This window comes from Staurois parvus, unplaced genomic scaffold, assembly GCF_062004578.1.
Source record: "Staurois parvus isolate SC_StPar_1 unplaced genomic scaffold, SC_StPar_1.0 ptg000224l, whole genome shotgun sequence".
Lineage (NCBI taxonomy): Eukaryota > Metazoa > Chordata > Amphibia > Anura > Ranidae > Staurois > Staurois parvus.
The window spans coordinates 977,401-1,000,748 of record NW_028318020.1 but is presented as its reverse complement, the minus strand read 5'-3'; the positions used below and the strand labels follow the sequence as shown (position 1 = coordinate 1,000,748).

The window sequence follows — 23,348 nt, the reverse complement described above, 5'->3', positions numbered from 1 at the left end:
AGTGCAGTGGTCAGGAGTATGTCATATACAGCCCTGTGTATAGAGTGCAGTGGTCAGGAATATGTCATATACAGCCCTGTGTATAGAGTGCAGTGGTCAGGAGTGTGTCCTATACAGCCCTGTGTATAGAGTGCAGTGGTCAGGAGTATATCATATACAGCCCTGTGTATAGAGTGCAGTGGTCAGGAGTATGTCCTATACAGCCCTGTGTATAGAGTGCAGTGGTCAGGAGTATGTCATATACAGCCCTGTGTATAGAGTGCAGTGGTCAGGAGTATGTCATATACAGCCCTGTGTATAGAGTGCAGTGGTCAGGAGTGTGTCCTATACAGCCCTGTGTATAGAGTGCAGTGGTCAGGAGTATATCATATACAGCCCTGTGTATAGAGTGCAGTGGTCAGGAGTGTGTCCTATACAGCCCTGTGTATAGAGTGCAGTGGTCAGGAGTATATCATATACAGCCCTGTGTATAGAGCGCAGTGGTCAGGAGTATGTCCTATACAGCCCTGTGTATAGAGTGCAGTGGTCAGGAGTATATCATATACAGCCCTGTGTATAGAGTGCAGTGGTCAGGAGTATATCATATACCGCCCTGTGTTCAGAGTGCAGTGGTCAGGAACATGTCATATACTTATATGTTAGGTCCATATACAGAGTGCAGTGGTCAGGAGTATATCTTAGGCCTCTGTGTCGAGTGCAATGGTCAGGAGTATGTCATATACTGCCCTGTGTACAGAGTGCAGTGGGCAGGAGTATATCATATACAGCCCTGTGTATAGAGTGCAGTGGTTAGGAGTATGTCATATACAGCCCTGTGTACAGAGCGCAGTGGTCAGGAGTATATCATATACAGCCCTGAGTACAGAGTGCAGTGGTCAGGATTATATCTTAGCCCTGAGTACAGAGTGCAGTGGTCAGGATTATATCTTAGCCCTGAGTACAGAGTGCAGTGGTCAGGATTATATCTTAGGCCTGTGTACAGAGCGCAGTGGTCAGGAGTATATCTTAGGCCTGTGTACAGAGTGCAGTGGTCAGGAGTATGTCATATACTGCCCAGCATGCATAGTACAATGGTCAGGATGTTGTGGTATACAGCCCGGTATACAGAGTACACTGGTGAGGAATATAAACCCTTGTAAGGAATGCAGGTATCCAGCGACAGCAGGGATGACCAGATCGGTGGGCTATGCCTAAGAAATGTGGAATAAGATGAGTAGGAGGAGTGTGATTACAGGGGGTGTAAAGTCAGGAGGTTTGTTACCTCCATGCATTCTATATATGAAGGTAAATACCCTTCTCTGTGCAGCAGCCCCCCCAATAATCACCTGAGCCCCATCCTGATCCAGCAATGTGCACAAGATCCTTGGCAGTCTGGGGACTCTCCCTCCTCATTGGCTGAGACAAGAGCAGGGGCCATTGGCTCCTGCTGCTGTCAATCACAGCCAATGAGGAGGGAGAGGGGACTCTGTGGAGACACAGAGCAGCGACTTCATCCCGAGCCTGCTTGGATTCCCCCATAACAAGCTGCTTGTTGTGGGGGCACTCAACAGGAGAAGGGACCAGGAGCGCATGTGGGGGACCCGAGAAGAGGAGGATCCAGGCTGCTCTGTACAAACCATCACACACAGCAGTAAGTATGACATGTTTGTTTTAAAAGAAAAAAAATGTTGCCTTAATCACTTTAAGTCTCATTTACTAATAGACACGACACCCTCCGACACCCACAGACCATAAACAAAGCAAAAGTGACTAATAAATGTGACAGCAAATAACCAACCCAACAACCTGACTATAATACATTGTGTACAATGGAGGGAAGCTGACATACACCGGGCAGACCCAGGACTGGGAATCAGGGGAGCAGAGATGGGGAACAGGATGCAGGAAACCAGAATCAGGGGAAAGTATACAAGATACAGGACGCAGGATCCAGCAGGGAAGCGGCTCACAGGCAGAACACTGAGGTACTGATGAAAACTACGGAGGGGATTATATACCTTCCCAGCAGCCAGCATCAGGTGGAGCTTCATTACTGACACCTTCTGTCTGCTGGGAGACACAGCAATGTCTCCTATCCACTTCCTTCCAACTAACCTCTCACCCAGAGCATCCTGTCTGTACCTAACATCACTTCCTGTTTTTGCCTGACATCACTTCCTGTCTGTATCTGACATCACTTCCCATCTGTACCTGACATCGCTTCCTGTCTCGGTAGAAGGGCACTCACCACCTGGTGGAGCTCAGAGGAATTGCAGCTCCAAGAAATGTCTCATAGTTTGAACCTTGTTGTTTCCAAATGTTCTTGAATGTTCATGTCTATGTCTGGCAGGTTCCAGGACTCTTCAGAGTGGCAGTGAGGTGATGACTCCGGAACACTCTCTGGGTTCCATCACCAGGCACTGCAATTATACCCGACTGCTGGGAGCCATCATCTCCTTTCCTGCAGTGAAAGTATAATTGTGACATCAGCAGAGAGGCAGAGGGAGGGTGGGATCCGGTAAGTACCACCACTGACCACCAATGCTGGGCTGGGGGTACACTTTATTCTCACTGACACCAACAATGGGGCTTATTTTATCTCACTGACACCAACAATGGGGCTTATTTTATCTCACTGACACCAATGGGGCTTATTTATCTCACTGACACCAACAATGTTTTTATCTCACTGACACCAGGGATGGGGCTTATTTTATCTCACTGACACCAACAATAAGGCTTATTTTATCTCACTGACACCAACAATGGGGCTTATTTTATCTCACTGACACCAACAATGGGGCTTATTTTATCTCACTGACACCAACGATGGAGCTTATTTTATCTCACTGACACCAACAATGGAGCTTATTTTATCTCACTGACACCAACAATGGGGCTTATTTTTATCTCATTGACACCAACAATGGGGCTTATTTTATCTCACTGACACCAACAATGGGGCTTATTTTATCTCACTGACACCAACAATGGGGCTTATTTTATCTCACTGACACCAATGATGGATGTCAAGGAAATCATGCCCATGGTGACTGGCTAACTGGAGTGAGATCCATGATTGGTGGAGAAGGAATGAGGGTGGAGCTTTCTCTGAATTCTCTAGAATTCTCATCTGCTGACAATTGATGGACTGATCTGAAATCTGTGTGAAATATATCTGGTTGTTAATGATTGGCTGGAAATCAGGCGGTCACACCCCTAACCGATGACTCCTCATCTGTCGGCAGGTTTCCCCACTGACAGCTGAATGTCCACAAAAGAATTGTCAGCAATTACAAATTGTGGAAAACCCCTCAGAATGTCTCTGAGAAGAAATGATATTTTATCTTCTCTCCAACTCAGACTATATTTGTCTTAGACGTAAGAGGCCCAAAATCCCGAGTCCCTGTCAGGTCTGAGCTCCAGCCGGATACAATCACCTTCTCCACTCACATAGTTTGCTTTTGTAAATGAAGTGAGTACAGAATTGAGGAAAGCGAGGACACCCGGCAACAATGGGATTCTGTCCTATCTCCTGCACCCGGAGCAAATGAACAACATGTACCAGCCTTCCCAGCCCCATCAATGTACACTGTGGAGGCATCTTGTATGTAGACTCTGGATTCAACAAACCAGCAGCCTGGCCATTCAGGAACGTACCATTGTTCAGCTCTGGGGGGGAACAAATATCTCTCATGGAAAGGAGCTCTGGGGAGTCAACAGACCAATCTTTCATCTATACATATGTTTCCATCTCTCCACATCACTCCATTCTTTTTCTGGACAAAACCATTATAAATATCAGCGACAGATTTACAAATCTAGGATTTTACAATGAGAACACAATGTCACAAGGGATCTATAAAAGATTTTATCCGGACACAAGATCCCATTGTAAGAAAGGAATTCTGAATATGAACAGCGACTGTTATGTGGGATCCCATTATATTCAGGGCGGGGAAATGTATCTTTTATATTTTACTGAAACCTTAGATAATAAATTACATTTATGTCCCAGAAATTAACTTTACTGTATTTTTACCTGAAATTTTACCTTTCATAAATCATTGCACTAATATTGTGTAAAATAATAAAACTCATAAAACATCAGAACTACTAACAATTTATCCTCTAGTGTGTCTGCTGTTCTGAAGAAATATATATAATATTTGGGGGTTTTAAGTAATTTTAAGGTATAAATGGCTTTTAAAACATGTAAACAAAAGAATTTAAAATGTCTCCAGGACTCCATGGACCCCTTCATTCCACACAGTCTCCAGGAACCGGGAAACCACAGAGAAACCAAGTGCCCCCCGACTTCCTCTCCAGGCTGGGATGTGGCCCTGGTTGGGTGCCCCCTACAGTAGAAGAAGCAGACTGCACCTGCCTACATCTTCTTTATGCTTTGTCTGATCAGGATGGCGGTCATTTCTCCCTGAACACGGAGCCCCCTAAACACGAGGTAAACGTGGTGCAGCATTGAGCCCCGTCCAGCTGTAGTGTAGACTTTGACAGGCTGCAGGCAGCGGGGCTGGACGCTGTACCTGTGCCTACCAGGTGTATTATAATGCCAGCATTGCACCCACAGGGGCTGGACCCCCCATGTACAAGGGGCCTAAGAGATACCATCAGCTGGTGTCCCATTCCACCAGACCCCTATAACTGGAAGAGGACATGTTTGGGGGGATGTGTTGTAGAAGAACCCAGACCACGGTATTGTTTGATGAAATTATAATTCAACTTTATTAATCATATATATGTGACACTTTAACAACAGAAGGAAAGAGATAGTTTACATTTTAAGTATATATTTATACCATTTATATCATCTATGCTAAGAAACTCATTAACATATGACACACCCCTCATTAATACCAGCCCCACCCACTTATGTAACCCTCTAAACATCCAAATCCCTGTAAATTCCCAGAAGACATTTTCATCTTTTATCCACAACAAGCTGATTGGGTACAAGAGAACCCGGAGCCCCTCCTACTCATTCCCACACAAGTCCATGTCACCATCTACAAGGTGAGAGGACCTGATGGAGAACAAGACCATGACCACCAGGACCATCGCCTGACTGAAGCCATGCTCACATTTCTTTCTAATGCTGCTTCTATGGTCTCCTCAGATACAGATTTGGCAGATGTACATTAGTGGAACCCTTTCACTCCGGCCAATGTAAGGTTTCCATCAGCAGCAGCACGGCCTTATAGCTACAGCACCCGGGGGTTGTCTACATTTGTTAGGCCAACTGTCAGCTTTCTGGTGGAAGTGATTCAGCCACACTGAAGGTCCTCCCCCCACCATGTATACTGGGCTCAGCTGTCCCTCCTGCAAGCCAAGACAGGCATGGTGGGTGTTGTGGCAAACTTGCTCATCAGAATTGGAGCGGAGTTCCCCCTCAACCCTCGTTTTCGTGTTCTATCTGTTTATCTGAGGCATTTCTCAAATCACTCCTCACATCCCCCCTGCATTCCTGTGAGGCAAAGGTTATCTTCTGGCAGATGGTGTGGGGGACAACCAGGAAGACATGAGAAGTGGAGCCATCCAGTCTGCAAAAGGTGTCATTTTTATCTTAAATATGTGTATATCACCTACCCCAAAAACCCTCAAAAAGTCACGCTTTCTCCCCAGAAAGCAACACAGTATTATAACCTTTTTGAAAAATATATAAACAAATCCAAATAAATAAATATAAATAAATCCAAACACTTAAATATAATAATAAAATTCAAAATAAAAAATAAAAAATAATAAAAAAGTCCAATGCAAAGTGTCCCAAAATGTCCCAATATAACCAAAAATAGTGTCAAACAGAAATGGTGTCCAAAAATTGTCCAAATATCCAAATTTAATTCATCCAGTCAGAAGAAATTCCCTTCCATCCCGTAATACCTCGAAAAAAACAAATTCAAAAATCTAGTGCATTACCTTAATACATAATATATTCTCTCCATGCAAACACAAAAACACAAAAATGTGCAACCACTATATATGTGTATCTCTTCCGTGCACATGTGAAAGAACTGTGACCACTCAGTGAAAACTGCAACACTGTGTTCCACCAGCACCAATAGTATTAGATACTATTACCCTCTGTATCCATATACCAGCATCCAAATGAGATCTTCCAAATGCTCCAATGAAAATATTCCAAGGTCCTCAAAAGACAAGAAGGGTCTCAAGGCTCATATTCAGGGTATAATAAAAAGATTTAATAAGAACTTACATTAAAATTTCATTATTTCGGCTTCCAACATGCTTCCTATGTGAGTCCTATCAAACAAATGCGATTTGCCATGTGTTGACAACCCACAAAATGGCCGCGGCGACACTTCCGGTCTGCGTGCGTGCGTCACTACGTCACACCCTTAACGCGTTTCGTCACTTCCGGACTTCGTCCGGAAGTGACGAAGTCAGACGAAGTCCGGAAGTGACGAAACGCGTTAAGGGTGTGACGTAGTGACGCACGCACGCAGACCGGAAGTGTCGCCGCGGCCATTTTGTGGGTTGTCAACACATGGCAAATCGCATTTGTTTGATAGGACTCACATAGGAAGCATGTTGGAAGCCGAAATAATGAAATTTTAATGTAAGTTCTTATTAAATCTTTTTATTATACCCTGAATATGAGCCTTGAGACCCTTCTTGTCTTTTGAGGACCTTGGAATATTTTCATTGGAGCATTTGGAAGATCTCATTTGGATGCTGGTATATGGATACAGAGGGTAATAGTATCTAATACTATTGGTGCTGGTGGAACACAGTGTTGCAGTTTTCACTGAGTGGTCACAGTTCTTTCACATGTGCACGGAAGAGATACACATATATAGTGGTTGCACATTTTTGTGTTTTTGTGTTTGCATGGAGAGAATATATTATGTATTAAGGTAATGCACTAGATTTTTGAATTTGTTTTTTTCGAGGTATTACGGGATGGAAGGGAATTTCTTCTGACTGGATGAATTAAATTTGGATATTTGGACAATTTTTGGACACCATTTCTGTTTGACACTATTTTTGGTTATATTGGGACATTTTGGGACACTTTGCATTGGACTTTTTTATTATTTTTTATTTTTTATTTTGAATTTTATTATTATATTTAAGTGTTTGGATTTATTTATATTTATTTATTTGGATTTGTTTATATATTTTTCAAAAAGGTTATAATACTGTGTCATTTTTATCACCCAAAACTATGTAAGCCCACTCATTATCAAACCGACCAGAATAAGTGCACAGTCCTGAGGTCAACTGTATGGTTCATATCACGGGATATGAGCTAGTAATTTAGTGTAGAGTTCCCCAATGACCACTCCCAAAATGGGTAGTCAGAGCCCCCCCTTCCCCTGAGAGGGACCCTTTAAGACTTTTAAGTGAGTTAGAGAGACACACACACACACTCCGGGATCTCCCAGCAACATCGTAACAAGGGGAGATCAAAGAACCTTTCTGCTCTGCATCTTGAATTTGCTAAAACCAGGCAAGGCAAGTAACTTACCCTGTATTTTCTCGCTATTCTATGTTTGCTGTGTCTTTATATACATATATATATATTTTTGTGACATCTTTGTAACTATTTATTTTGCATCCAACGCTTTTAGCAATAAATCTTTCTTTCTGAAAGTGTTAAACTGTTTCTAAGCGCTTACTTGCAATTCACGAATCCCTGCCTTTGAAGAGACGCTACTGTGGTTATATCTCTGTATGGTAGGTCCGCGGGCCGTGCTATATAGATCAATATTTCAATCATTATAGTGTATATTTAGTAACGGGAGTTTCCCTGTCTCCGACAAAAGTGGTGGTGGCAGTAGAGGGTTAGTTGCGTAACTAACCCGACCCAGTAACAAGCGCATTCAGGCTGCAGGCACCGATTGTAGTCCATTAGCTGGGCAATCGCTGTGTAGGGTGCAGCTGGGTGGGGCCTTGTTACGCGCGTCACAAAGCGGTTTTGGATCTGCCGGCCCTTCGGTCACGAGTTTGGTGAGAAGGTCTGGGGTCTGACGCCGTGGGCGTGACGTATTACTGTTAGTCGCGGCTGTGCGATTGTCGCCTGTTGGTGGCGGCGACCGCGGGTCGTGACAGGTGTCAGCGGTGAGAGCAGAAGGAGATCAGCAAACATCTGATCTCTGATCTCCCCTTCAGTGAATGGATGTGGGAGGTGGGAGATTATGTCATTTCTGGGTTCAGTGCTGTCATTCTCCAGTCACTATGGTTTGGGAAGGAGCTGATTAGCCATGATCTGTGCTTGACCATCTTTCTTGGGGTACAGAGGTGACATTAGGGGTCTAATAATGTTCTGATGTCTCTTTAAAGAGGACCTGTAACCAGAAATATGTATCATGGGGGCTATCAACCCCCTATCTGATAGAAGCCATGTTAAGTGAAGAAAGAGATTAAAAAAAATTAAGTAACACTATAAAAATAAAAACCCATAAAACAAATCACACGACACATTTTATATATCATTGCACAAGCGAGAGTGAGAACAATCATTCTGAGGCCATCGTTCACGGATAACTATCTGAACTGATAGCCTATAAAGGCTCTTAAAGCGTCAATTTTGAACAATTTTTGGTACTGAAGTTTGTCACCATTTCACAAGTTTGCACAATTTGTAAAGTTTGACATGTTTGGTATCTATATACTTGATGACAACCCCATATTTTATATTTCACCAAACAAATTGGGTCATATATTGTGTTCTTTGTGCACTAACATTATCTTTTTTTACAGAAAATATGTATTTGATAAACAGCTGTACTAATATTCTGTGACATGAAAAATGGCAACTACCACCATTATATTCTCCAGAGTCTCTGCTTTCAGATAATAAAAGACATGTTTGGGGTTTAACTAATCATATGGCCTAAAATGTGAAATTTAACTAAAAACAAAAGCAAAATAAACTCTGGCAGTGAAAGAAAATACAGCAATATATAACATTTCAAAATCAAAACTATGGTAGCAACTAATGGCTTAAGAAGCAAACCCACCATATTACTCAACCAGGTTCCATCTAAACCCACCCAAAACATTGGATCCCACCTCCTCCCACCCAGGTTCCTGTTGGAACTCCTTTACCTTGTGTAGATATCCCCTTCTGAGATCCTCATGATCTAATATAAATGTACAACACTCTCTATCTGACACCAGTTTGTAGAGCCCACCTTGGTCTGCCAAGAGATAGTCAGCTGCCATGCAGTTCTGTGACACCACCTTAGGTGGTGGAGCCACTTCTGCTGTCAGCTCTGCTATAACATCAATGGTGTCATTGGTTACCTGATCCATGACTCCAGTACACCTTTCCATCTTACTTTTCTTAGATTCCCCATCCCGTCTATGAAGGGCTCACTGCATAAAGCAGCTCCAATCCAGAGAAAATGTTTCTTCTCACTGGAAGGCCAGGGGAGTATTGGGAGAAATTGAGGCTTTCCCTTACAGATATGGGGGGAGGGGCAACATAACCTCAAGTACAGCTATGGGTGGAATTGAAGGGAAGCCATTTTAGGGTGCTCCTTCCACACAAGAAGCAACTGTTATCTGGAAGGACTAGGAATCCATTGGACCAATGGGGATTAAACATTCTGCAATTACATTGAGAAACCATGAAATGTTACCGGCCTGTGATTGGCTCTCCTATTGTTAGTTAAGTGAGACTCCCCTTGTCAGTGTCATTAATGGAAACAAACCATGTGAAATGTTTCTTCCAAATCCAAAAAGGTGACCCCCTTGGGTAAGTACCCATCCTAATATTCCTGATATGAGTTTGTAGTCCCTGCTATACAGGAAACATGTGGGCAATCATTTACACCTTTTACAGCAGGACAGTAAATATCAGAACACAATTCAAACAGAAGACCAACAGCAGGAAGTCTGCTGACTGAATGTGTAATGCAATCTGTCATTAGCATTCCCAGAGTTCCCTCTGCAACATAGTTGTATCAGCTGTTGGTCCTGTCTGTAGATCTGTTATTTCCCCACCTTCTGTAACAGGGTGACAACCCTGATCATTCTGCAGGAACATTACACAGCAGCGTTGTCACCCTGTACAGGAAAGTCTTAGATAGATTATAAGTAAGACACACAACAAGTAAAGTCCAACTTCAGCTAACGCTTCTACAGCAGTTACAGCAACAGGTTCTCTATAAGGTTCAACCCCCCATATGAATGGAAGATGACAGTTGTAAGCACCCCCAGCAGTGTTATATGGTGTTTCCCAACCCCCCCACTTTAATTTTTACCAAATAGCTTGGCCTTCTACATGAAGCAGAAAAAACAGATCTACTAGGAGGGTCAACGGGTAATAAAAAATGTTACAAGGGGAGACTCAGAAAACATAAAACATTTATGCTAATGACAGATTGCACCATTTATGTAATTATTGATTTTGCCCATTGTTACACTTTAGTGTCGATGTCTTAGCATTTCCAGGAATAATTAGTGCTCTTTGCACACTTTGCCCCAAAAAGGGACCCGTTCATTCAGAGTCATTAAGGTGAACCCCAATAAGAGGAATTTCAGTCTCCCAGAAGAAGTGGTAGGAATATGACCGCACACTTAGCACTTTGTAAGTTCAGATCTCTTGCAGTTGTACCGTGTGAATAGTTTATGGAGATGAGCAATAGCTGGACAGAAAAAAAAAGGATAACAAGGACATCCAATCTTCACCTGATAGAATCCCTTTTGAGAAAACCAGATGAAACATAAGTGGCCAGCTGGGATTAGGTGGTACTGTTGAATATGTCCCCTAAAACAGCATTAACTCCGTGTTGGAAGGCCTACACCAGCTTAAGAAGTTACTCTCTAACCACACAGAGACCTCTATCTGGCTGGTATCTCAGCTACAGACCTGCCTGCAAAGATGTCATCCATGAGAGGAGATGGAACATGGAAAGGAGGCATTGATCATGGGAGAGGAGGTGGTACATGTAATGGGAGGTGTGGACAAAGTGGGCTTAGCTGGAGCCCTCAAGCCAGCTTATGGTGTATCAGTTCTCAAAAGAACCTGGAATGGACTCTCCTAATGAGTTTTCAGAGGCTTGGCAAGAATCCATTGGACCCCATCCTAGACTCTGGTACTGAGGCATTGTTGGTCATGTATTGGTTGGTCAGATTCTGGCAATGAAGAAAACACACGGGAACATAGCTCAGTTAGTGAATGATGAAAATGCATTACATGTTCAGTCAATGCTCCATAAAAAAGGATAAAGATGAGAATGATGAGGAATACAGTTCAGTCATTGCTGCTTATCTGAAGAAATGTCCAAAGGTGAAATATTCACAGGCCTTCTAGGTGTGTTCCTGATGGACATAATCACTAAACCCAATGAATCTGATCATTAGAGTTCTGTTTGTTCAAAGTTTTTTTTTTAAGTAGCATCATGTCTTCCTTAGTTTGTGGGAAGACATTGGGCCTGTGAACCTAATGGGACAGCTGCAACTTTTTTAATATTGCCCCTTCTTCTGGAGTTTCCTCTATGCAGCTCAAGCTTGTGAATCCTCTGGTGACAGATTAGCCCGGCATTACCTGTAAAAGCTTTGTCACATTCTGAACATTGATATGGCTTCTCTCCAGTATGAACCCTCTCATGTATGACAAGGTTTCCTCTCCATTTAAAAGTTTTCTCACATTCAGAACAATGATATGGCTGCTCTCCAGTGTGAATCCTCTGGTGTGCTATGAGAACTGACTTCTGTGTAAAAGCTTTGTCACATTCAGAACATTGATATGGTTTCTCTCCAGTGTGGATCCTCTGGTGTGTGATAAGATCTGACTTCCATGTAAAAGCTTTGTCACATTCAGAACACTGATATGGCTTCTCTCCAGTGTGACCTCTTTTGTGTATGATAAGATATGACTCCCATGTAAAAGTTTTGTCACATTCAGAACACTGATATGGCTTCTCTCCAGTGTGCATCCTCTGGTGTGTGATAAGATATGACTTCTGTGTAAAAGCTTTGTCACATTCAGAACACTGATATGGCTTCTCTCCAGTGTGCATCCTCCGGTGTATGATAAGATGTGACTTCTGTGTAAAAGCTTTGTCACATTCAGAACACTGATATGACTTCTCTCCAGTGTGAATCCTCTGGTGTGTGATAAGATGTGACTTCCGTGTATAAGTTTTGTCACATTCAGAACATTGATATGGCTTCTCTCCAGTGTGAATCCTCTGGTGTGATATAAGATCTGACTTATGTCTAAAAGCTTTGTCACATTCAGAACATTGATATGACTTCTCTCCAGTGTGGATCCTCTGGTGTATGATAAGATGTGACTTCCTTGTAAAAGCTTTGTCACATTCAGAACACTGATATGGCTTCTCTCCAGTGTGACTCCTCTGGTGTATGATAAGATTTGACTTCCATGTAAAAGTTTTATCACATTCAGAACACTGATATGGCTTCTCTCCAGTGTGAACCTTCTGGTGTGTGCTATGTTTTGCCTCCATTGTAAAATCTTTGTCACGTTCCAAACAAGAAATAGCTTGAAATGATTCCTCTTATGTATACATGGGTTGGACTTTACTGTAAAGCAATTGTCACATCCAGAGCACTGAAATGACTTTTCTCTTGTTACCCTCTGAGGTTGGATCAGTGTTGAAGAGGACCCAAAGCACTTATGACATTTAGAACACGGATATGACTTGTGTCCTGTGTGACTCCTCCAGTGAACTGCAATAAAAACTTTCCATCAATTAAGACACCCAGATGTTTGGTTTTCCATGTGACTGAGATGTATTCACGAAGACCAGCATGACCGAAAACGTGATTCGTCAATCCACCTGTACAAAAAAAAATAAAAATCAGAATTCTATATAAAGGGCTAAAGTTTTTTTTTATTTTTAATGATCATTATTAAATATATCTTATATATCATCGCAGGCTGTGTCAGCATTATGGTTGTCCTCAAAGGGCCAGTTGTAACTGTAAGACTAGACGTCCAGAGCACCTCACCCCCATAACATCAGATGTCAAGAACCCCACACCCACCCTAACATCACCGTGCACCTCCTTTGGGGGCAGAGCTGGAAAGAAGAAAGTGCAGGGTCTGGAGGAGGACCAGAGGAGGAGTGGAGTCAATTACCAGAGTCTGCTGAATGCTGAGACCAAGGGAGGTGAGGATGAGGGGATGATGCAGCTGCACTGAGAAGTGCAGGATTTGGCAGAGGAGTTCTTTTCTCCTCTCTGCTGCCGACTTCTGAGACAAGGTGGGGGAGGAGACAAGGGGGTACCTGCAGGAGAGGTGCAAGGGCCACATGAAATAACCTGGATGGCAGGATCCGGATACAAGTGTTTGTGGCGAACCTTTTTGAGCCCGAATGCCCAAACTGCAACACAAAACCAACTTTTTTATTTCAAAGTGCCAACACTGGAATTAATCACTTGCCTACCGGGCACTTCTACCCCCTTCCTGCCCAGGACAATTTTCAGCTTTCAGTGCTGTTGCACTTAACAATGACAATTGTGCGGTCATGCAACACTGTAACCATATGCAATTTTTAGCATTTTTTTCACACAAATAGAGCTTTTTTTGGTGGTATTTAATCACCACTGAGTGTTTTATTTTTTGCACTATAAATGAAAAAAGAGCAAAAAATTAAAAACATAAAAGGTTTCCTTTGCTTCTATTCTAAAATTTTGCAAACAGGTAATATTTCTTCTTTGATGTGCGTTGGTGAGGCTGCACTGATAGGCAGCACTGATGGGCATTGATGAGGCGGCACAGATAGGTAGCACTGATGAGGCGGCACTGGTGATGCACTGATATGAAGGAAATGATGGGCACTGATAAGCGGCACTGACTGATGGCACCAACTGGAGGCACTGACAGACGGCACTGACTGGCGGAACTGCTGGGCATCATTGATGGGTGGCACTGATGGGCAGCACTGATGGGCGGCACTGATCAGTGGCACTGCTGGGCAGCACTGACAGGCGACACCGCTGGGCACTGATGGGTGACACTTCTGGGCGGCATTGCTGGGCACTGCTGAATGGCACAGATAATCAGTGCCCTGATTATTAGTGCAGATTTCCCCTGTCACATTTGCCGGTTACACTGTTCAACAGGTAAAATGTTTTGGGCATAAAATTAGCTAATCTTACATAATTTTGGGGTGCTGAAAACGAAAATGACCCTAAAAAATGTTGATTGGCTCTAGTTTCCATGATATATTCACCCATCTAATGACGTAAGCCATTCAAAATTATGATGCAACTTCAGCTGCATATTGCGCAATTGATACTGGTGACCAATAGAAAATGTCATGTATACTGAGATGATGCAATATTAGCCTTTAATTGCATCACTTCACTGCATAAAAGCTGCAGTATCTGTAGCTGATTGGAGTTCGTCTTTACATTTCATTTTATGCTTATATAGGCTACTCAGTAATGCCTCGAAATTGTGTGAATAAAGCAGATCATTTCTGCTATATCTGCGGTGAAATAACTTTTATCTCACAAAAAAGGAGGATAACAGGAATGATTAAGAAAGCCTACAACTTGTATTTTGGCTGCAAGATAGGAGACCAGGACAAGAGCTGGGCACCACATATATGCTGCAATTCTTGTGGGACGGCACTGGAGCAATGGTTGAATGGAAAAAAAGGCATCTATACCTTTCGCTGTGCCAATGATTTGGAGAGAGCCAACAGATCATGTTAGTAATTGTTACTTTTGTATGGTGCCTCCAATTGTAAAAGGGCTAAATAAGAAGAAAAAGTTATCTGTGCACTATCCAAATATTCCATCGGCAATACGTCCAGTTCCTCATAGAGAGGGGCTACCAATTCCTAAAGCACCAGAATCCTTCGTGGTTGAGTCAAGTGAGGAAGAACCTGAAGCGTGTAGTCATCAACCGTCAACCTCACATGACCCAGACTTTCTTCCATCCACACCCACTGAACCACACCTCATTACACAAGTGGAATTGAGCGATCTTATCAGAGACCTGGATCTTCCGAAGAACAAGGCAGAGCTTTTGGGGTCAAGACTACAACAGTGGAATCTCCTAGCAAGTGATGTTCGTACGCTTCCATCAAGACATTGCAGCTATGGAAAGAAGATATCAAGGTAAATGGAGCCCATCAATGCTTGCTGACTATTGCTGGACAGTTGTAAGAGATAGCCCTTTCCTCGAATACAAGAGAAAAGCCAAGAGAAGCAAAACCGACACAAACTGAAGACAAAACTAGTGAGAATCCTAAGTATTAAAATGATTCAACTTGGCTTATGGCTATAATTTTTCTTGGTAATCCTATGCAATATATTATGCCATTTAGGCTTTGTTATGTAGTCATATCACTTGCTTTATATTTGTGGAAAGACATCTATCTATATAATTATTGTGCATTATGTAGTCATTACGCCTATAGTAGAAAACTTTCCGTTTACAGAAAAACTAGAGCCAATTGACAAATTTCATTGTTATATTTGAACTCAGAATGTGAAATTCATTAAGAAATGGATCCTTTTGTTTCCAAAACTGGCAAAAAATAAAAATTTGTTGAACAGTGTTATCTGCAGTACTTTCTTCAATGTGTGACAGCGTGCAGCCGATAACCAGCAACTCTATTTACACTGTGATCAGCTGTGTCATTGGATACAGTTGATCACGTGGTAAAAGGCTGCTGTGATTGGCCTTTTACCTTATCACGTGATCAGCTGTATCCATAGGACACAGCGATCACTGGCAGTGCAGGGTGTGTGCCACTGGGTTTGCGTTGTGGGACGCCCTCCCAGAACTAGACAACTGTGCTGTAGCCATCTTTTGGCTATAGCATGGTTGGCAAGCAGTTAACCACTTGCCTACAGAGCACTTCTACCCCCTTCCTGCCTACCGGGCACTTCTACCCCCTTCCTGCCTACTGGGCACTTCTACCCCCTTCCTGCCTACAGGGCACTTAGACCCCCTTCCTGCCTACAGAGCACTTATACCCCCTTCCTGCCTACCGGGCACTTCTACCCCCTTCCTGCCTACAGGGCACTTCTACCCCCTTCCTGCCTACAGGGCACTTCTACCCCCTTCCTGCCTACAGGACACTTCTACCCCCTTCCTGCCTACAGGGCACTTCTACCCCCTTCCTGCCTACCGGGCACTTCTACCTCCTTCCTGCCTACAGAGCACTTATACCCCCTTCCTGCCTACCGGGCACTTCTACCCCCTTCCTGCCTACCGGACACTTCTGCCCCCTTCCTGCCCTCAGGACACTTCTGCCCCCTTCCTGCCCACAGAACACTTCTGCCCCCTTCCTGCCCACAGGGCACTTCTGCCCCCTTCCTGCCCACAGGACACTTCTGCCCCCTTCCTGCCCACAGGGCACTTCTACCCCCTTCCTGCCCACAGGGCACTTCTACCCCCTTCCTGCCCACAGGATACTTCTGCCCCCCAGGCACTTCTACCCCCTTCCTGCCTACAGGGCACTTCTGCCCCCTTCCTGCCTACCGGACACTTCTGCCCCCTTCCTGCCCACAGGACACTTCTACCCCCTTCCTGCCCACAGGGCACTTCTATCCCCTTCCTGCCTACAGGGCACTTCTACCCCCTTCCTGCCCACAGGATACTTCTGCCCCCCAGGCACTTCTACCCCCTTCCTGCCTACAGGGCACTTCTGCCCCCTTCCTGCCTACCGGACACTTCTGCCCCCTTCCTGCCCACAGGACACTTCTGCCCCCTTCCTGCCCACAGGGCACTTCTATCCCCTTCCTGCCTACAGGACACTTCTACCCCCTTCCTGCCTACAGGGCACTTCTACCCCCTTCCTGCCTACCGGGCACTTCTACCCCCTTATTTACCAGGCCAATTTTCAGCTGTCAGCGCTGTCGCACTTTGATTGACAATTGCGCGGTCATGCAAGGTTGTACTCATATGAACAATTGTTTCGATTATAACATTTTTCAAACAGGTAATTTTTCTCCTTCACTGATGTGCGTTGATGAGGCAGCACTGATGGGCACTGATAGGTGGCACTGATAGGCGGCATTGATAGGCAGCACTAATGAGGTGGCACGGATAGGCGGTACTGATAGGCAGCACTAATGAGGTGTCACAAATAGGTGGCGCTGATTGGTGGCACTGATAGGCGACACTGATAATGGGTACTGATAGACAGCACTGATAGGTGGCACTGACTGACATCACTGCTGGGCACTGACTGGCGGCACTGCTGGGCACTGACTGGCACAACCACTGGGCATTGACTGGTGGCACTGACTGGAAGCACTGCTGGGCTGCACCGATGGGCACTGGTGGGTGGCACAGGTGGGTGGCACTACTGGGCACAGGCAGGTGGCACTTCTGGGCACAGGTAGGCAGCACAGGAGGGCACAGGTGGGTGCATTGCTGGGCACAGGTGGGTGCATTGCTGGGCACAGGTGGGCGGAACTTGTGTGTGGCACTGCTGGGCGCCGATCATCACTGATGATCAGTGCCCTGATGATTGGTGCTGATCCTCGCTCTGACAACTGCCGGTTTTCGGCAGTACTTTCCTCACGATCTGACACCGTGAGGAAAGTGCAGCCGAAAACCGGCATTTGCATTTCCCGGTGATCAGCGTGTCATTGGACACGGCTGATCACGTGGTAAAAGGCCGCTGTGATTGGCCTTTTACCACGTCACGTGATCAGCTGCGCCCGGTGCGCGCCCCTAGGGGTGCGCAGGAGAGCGCGTTCTGGGAGGACGTCATATTACGCCCTCCCAGAACTGGCCGGCCGCAGTGCAGCCGTCATTCAGCTATCTGCGGTCGGCAAATAGTTCATCTCACCTCTGGCAGTGTCTGTGTAGCTTCCAACCCAGCAGCTCATTCCCATCCACGCTGAACACGTCGCCCCTGGCCCGGAGCAGTGTGGGAGCCTCTTCCTCTCTTCCACACCCATCCCCGCTACATCACCCCTGGTGCCAGATCTGCATAGGAGCCGTTTCCTCTCATCCATGCCCACCCTGGCCCCAGAGACATGTGGGAGATGTAGTTCGATGGGGGTCCAGTGTGGACGAGATCTGGATGGCCGGTCACTGTGCGTGGTCCGTGTGTGCTCATCTTCCTCTTCTTCCTGGCGTGCCCACTGAGATGGCTCTGCGTGCCATAGGTTTGCCATCACTGATATATATATATATAAAAAAAATTTTTTCAATTAAACTAAATTGTATTGTTTAAGTTTTTAAGTGCACACAGTATATCCAACATTCAGCCCAGACAATGGAGTCATACATTCTAATGTATAAGCAGTTGTGGCAATGTTACAGATCATACAGAACAATAACTTGCTTTGTCTCTGGTGTCACTTTTACTTTCTATAAACAAATGAAAAGAGAAAAAAGAAGCAACGTAGAACAATTCACCTGTACATGGCAAGTAACTCTCTCCAGTACATACATAGATAGCTGACACCGTTCAAGTAGGCCTGTGTCTACAGGATCATACACCAAGTATCGGCCTCCAATGTAGTTACCATTTAGTAGGGTACAGTTGGCCGGGTCCATTTTTTGGGGCCTAAAAAAGTTAAACATATAAAAACCTATGACAAATGAAGTATGGGGAGTGAGTACCGGAGTATCCAGCCAGTTCTGCCAGAGAGCCATAAGTCTCCTAGGAGAAGTTAGGTTTTCATGTATTATTATGGGGTTCACCTGCTCAATCCATGCCTGGTGGGAGTATGAGTTGATAACCAGAATGCTTGGATTCGATTTGCAGGTTCGTTCAGAAAGTACATCTAAGGATCCAAAAATTACAAGCTTAATCTCAGCTAGGGAGAGACTTTGTTCAATTAAAAGAAAAACTTCAAAGACAGGTGAGAAAAAGTAAATGAGCAGCTTAGAGAAGGGCTAAAAACACTAAAAATACCCCCACAGATCTATCCTAGAAATTCAGTCTAAAATGTAACAATTACACCAAGAAAACCCTCAACTGAGGGAAGAGATAATGACACCAAAGATACAAATGGAGCTCAACAATCAGGAAAGAGAATCAAAGAGGATGATTTATACAAAGTACCCATCAAGGAACAACAGACCGGTGAGACCAATCAGCTTCCGAAATGTAACAAGACAAAGACCAGCAATAGCCAAGACAACTCTACTAATCCTGAGACCACAAATAGTGATGGCCGAACACCCCCCTGTTCAGGTCGCGGTCAAACATCCGAACCTACAGAATGTTCTACAGTGAATGTCGAACACGAAGGACTGAGAGGTGTCTTACCACATCTGAGTATGAAGATACCGCTCAGTTACTAATATCCGGCATGAGTTATGTGATGAAGTCACGCGGTATTTTAGTAGTGAGACATTCATTCATGTTCCTGGTGTCAGTGGGGCTTCCTGCTGACAGCTGAATTTCAAAAGAATTGTCAGCATTGCCCAACAATTAAAAAAAAAAACAAGCCCATCGAGACTGGTATGGATTTTGAGAGGAACCTTCCATGACAATTTTTTTTTAACCATTTCCATACCAGGCACTTTTACCTCCTTCCTGCCCAGGCTAATTTTCAGGTCTCAGCGCTCTCACACTTTGAATGACAATTGCGCGGTCATACAACATTGTACCCAAACTAAAATGTTATCATTTTCTTCACACAACTAGAACTTTCTTCTGGTGCTATTTAATCACTGCTGCAGTTTTTGTTTTTTTGCTAAATTAACGAAAAAAGACCGAACATTTTGAAAAAACACATTTTTCTTTGTTTCTGTTATAAAAGTTTGCAAATAAATAATTGTTCTTCATACATTTAGGCCGAGATGTATTCTGCTACATGTCTTTGGTGAAAATAACCCAAATTAGGATGTATTATTTAGTCTGTAGGAAAGTTATATAGTTTACAAACTATGGCATAGATCTGAATATTGATCAATCCTGAAGTACTGACAGCCAATATAATTTCTTGAGGTCCAAGAATGTCAGAACAGTACAGATATCCCCCAAATGTCAGGACGGTACAGATATCCCCCAAATGTCAGGACGGTACAGATATCCCCCAAATGTCAGGACGGTACAGATATCCCCCAAATGTCAGAACGGTACAGATATCCCCCAAATGTCAGGACGGTACAGATATCCCCCAAATGTCAGGACACTACAGATATCCCCCAAATGTCAGGACACTACAGATATCCCCCAAATGTCAGGACGGTACAGATATCCCCCAAATGTCAGGACGGTACAGATATCCCCCAAATGTCAATACAGTACAGATATCCCCCAAATGTCAGAACAGTACAGATATCCCCCAAATGTCAGGACGGTACAGATATCCCCCAAATGTCAGGACGGTACAGATATCCCCCAAATGTCAGGACGGTACAGATATCCCCCCAATATCAGGACGGTACAGATATCCCCCCAAATGTCAGAACGGTACAGATATCCCACAAATGTCAGAACGGTACAGATATCCCCCAAATGTCAGAACAGTACAGATATCCCCCAAATGTCAGGATGGTACAGATATCCCCCAAATGTCAGGACGGTACAGATATCCCCCAAATGTCAGGACGGTACAGATATCCCCCAAAATGTCAGGACGGTACAGATATCCCCCAAATGTCAGGATGGTACAGATATCCCCCAAATGTCAGGACGGTACAGATATCCCCCAAATGTCAGGACGGTACAGATATCCCCCAAATGTCAGAACAGTACAGATATCCCCCAAATGTCAGCACATTACAGATATCCCCCAAATGTCAGGACAGTACAGATATCCCCCAAATGTCAGGATGGTACAGATAGCCCCAAATGTCAGAACAGTACAGATATCCCCCAAATGTCAGGACAGTACAGATATCCCCCCAAATGACCCCTTTTTGCAGAGTAGACAGTCCGACGTACTTCATAAGAGGACTGGTGAGTTTTTTGAAGTTGTATTTTTTTTGTCAGAATTTTTCGGAAAATTAAAAAATTTAAAAAAATTATTTTCACTATTTTTTTTTACATACTGTCACCAGTGCAGTACAGCGTCATCATATAACTGGTATGGCGGTGATCAGGGACACTGACTGGTGACAGTATGAAAAAAAAAATATATATTTTTTTTTTTATTAGTTTTAATTTTTTATTACATTTTTTTCCTTTTTTAATATTTTTTTTTTCTTATTTCACTATGTCCAAAGTAGTATAATTAGAGATGAGCGAATCGAACATGGCGAAGTGGAATTCGTTCCGAAGATTTGGAAAAATTCGATTCGCGACGAATCCGAAGATTAGCAAACTTCGGATGCACGAATCGAATTTTCCCAAAAATGGCGGCGACATGTGTGGCGACGGAGCGGGGATCTCTGGGAAGGCGCGCAGACAAGGCGCGCTGACCCATAATGCATTCATTCATGACATGTGATCGCATTAGCCAATCAGCAGCCAGCCAGCCAGCACTGTGTAATGGTGGAGCTATAAATCGCGGCCATCTTAGAATTCTCCATTAGCCTCCGGTCATTCAAGAGAGACAGACCTGTCTGTATTAGGGACAGAGTTAGGGCCACAGAGACTTTAGGGCCACAGAATCGTTACTCAGGGACACAGAATCGTTACTCAGGGACACAGAATCGTTACTCAGGGACACAGAATCGTTACTCAGGGACACAGAATTGTTACTCAGGGACACAGAAACGTTACTCAGGGACACAGAATCGTTACTTAGGGCCACAGCTATCAAAGAATCGAAAATTTAAAGTGACATACACCCTTTTTTTTTTTGGTGGCTGTCGTGCACAGTTGGTGCTGCAGTTTGCCGATTGTGCAAAATAAACTGACTTTCTGCTTCACAACCACTATTGTACGTTCAAAGAGTTAAATCCATTTACACGCCGGCTGGCGGTAATATTTTTTGGGTGATTAGTGCATTCCAGTGACATAAACGTACAGTTTCCAGCCAACGGCAAGCTGCAATTGACCGATTGTGCTAAATAAACTGACTTTCTGCTTCACAACCACTATTGTACGTTCAAAGAGTTAAATCCGGTTTTATTTTTGGGGTGCTTATTGAATTAAAGAGTATGTCAGACAACACGCAGAGGAGTGGCAGAGGAGGCAATGTTTTAGGAGCGAGCAGACGTGGCAGCAGAGGAAGGGGTCGAGGCAGCACTAGTCGCAGCCAGAGGCCAGTGCTCCCGGTGTCATCCAGCAGTCGTGTCTCCACCGACAACCCTGCCGTCATCGATTGGTTGACTCGGTCGTCTTCCTCTTCCCAGGTCACCTCTGACACCTACAGCCAACGGTCGGTGGGTACGTCAGACACAACCGTTAGTTGGCATGGCCCGGGAGCAAGCCCACTGAAATCACGTGTCCTCTACCTGCCCCTGTCCTTTGGTGTTCCCTCACCAAGCGAAGTATTGCATGCTGTGGGCTCAGCCCCACTGTACAGTGAGGAAGAGCTAACAGAGGGCGGTCAGGAACGGGGGGAGACATCCGCCTCTTCAGCAGCCAGTCGAAGAAGTACTGGCGAGGAGAGTGGCTCGGTAGCCGGTCTAGAGACAGGTCTGTCTCCTGACCCACACGCAGCCGAGGGGGCTAGTAGTGACGCGGAGACCCTAATTGATGATGATGAGGCTGATCGCACTTGGCAGCCTCGTCGTCATCAGGCTATTGCTTCCGCATCATCAGGAGAAGAGGGTGCCAGCTTGCCAGCGAGCGAAACAGTCGGTGGGTTGCCCAGGAGGCAGCAGGGTCGCAGCAGTGTCAGTGGAGGCAAACGGCCACGGAGTAGAGCACCAGCTCCACTGCAGCCTACCACCACGGCCAGTAGTGGTGCCGGTGTGCACGGAGGAAGTAGCAGTCAGCCAGTGAGGAGTAGCGGGGGCAAAGTTTCCTACTCGGTGGTGTGGCAATTTTTCGTCAAGCCGCCCGAGGAAGTAAACGTAGCCGTATGTCGACTATGTGGCCAGAAAGTCAAGCGTGGCCAGGGGGCCCATGTTGGGACTACAGCGTTGCGTCAGCATATGCAGCGTCGCCATTCGGTGGCCTGGGAAAACCGTGATAAAGATACGGCGGTTCTGCCTGCCCCAGCCCCCGCTCCATCACCCGCTCCGTTACTTGCTCCGTCACCCGACGTCAATCGCCCTCTATCAGCCAGTCAAGGCTCCAACACCTCTGCTGAGGGGAGTTGTCGCTCGTTGGCATCTTCCGCTCGTTCAGATGCTCCTTCTCCTGCTACTCCTCTTCACGGATTCCGTCAGCAGTCTTTCTTGGAATCCGTTTCCAAGAGACAACAGTTTGCGAGCACGCACCCGACGGTGCAGAAGCTGAACGTCCTCCTGTCCAAGTTGCTGGTGCTGCAGTCCCTCCCTTTCCAAGTGGTGGACTCAGCACCTTTCCGAGAAATGATGGCTTGTGCCGAGCCGCGGTGGAGAATGCCAAGCCGGCATT

The 23,348-nt window shown here is 44.9% G+C and overlaps 2 protein-coding genes across 2 annotated transcripts in view; both read right to left on the bottom strand.

The window, feature by feature from the left end:
• The window catches only part of LOC149460606 (uncharacterized), a 345,151-nt gene that overhangs the window by 219,140 nt on the left and 102,663 nt on the right, over positions 1-23,348 (bottom strand). The window lies entirely within an intron of this gene.
• On the bottom strand, positions 11,358-12,711 carry LOC149460611 (uncharacterized). The gene has a single exon (XM_089679427.1). The coding sequence runs from the start codon at positions 12,441-12,443 to the stop codon at positions 11,382-11,384; it is 1,062 nt and encodes a 353-aa protein (XP_089535553.1). The 5' UTR covers positions 12,444-12,711; the 3' UTR covers positions 11,358-11,381.

Bases quoted from the DNA above. Each gene is read 5' to 3' on its own strand.
- LOC149460611 (XM_089679427.1), bottom strand. From the start codon at position 12,443: ATGGAGGCAAAACATAGCACACACCAGAAGGTTCACACTGGAGAGAAG.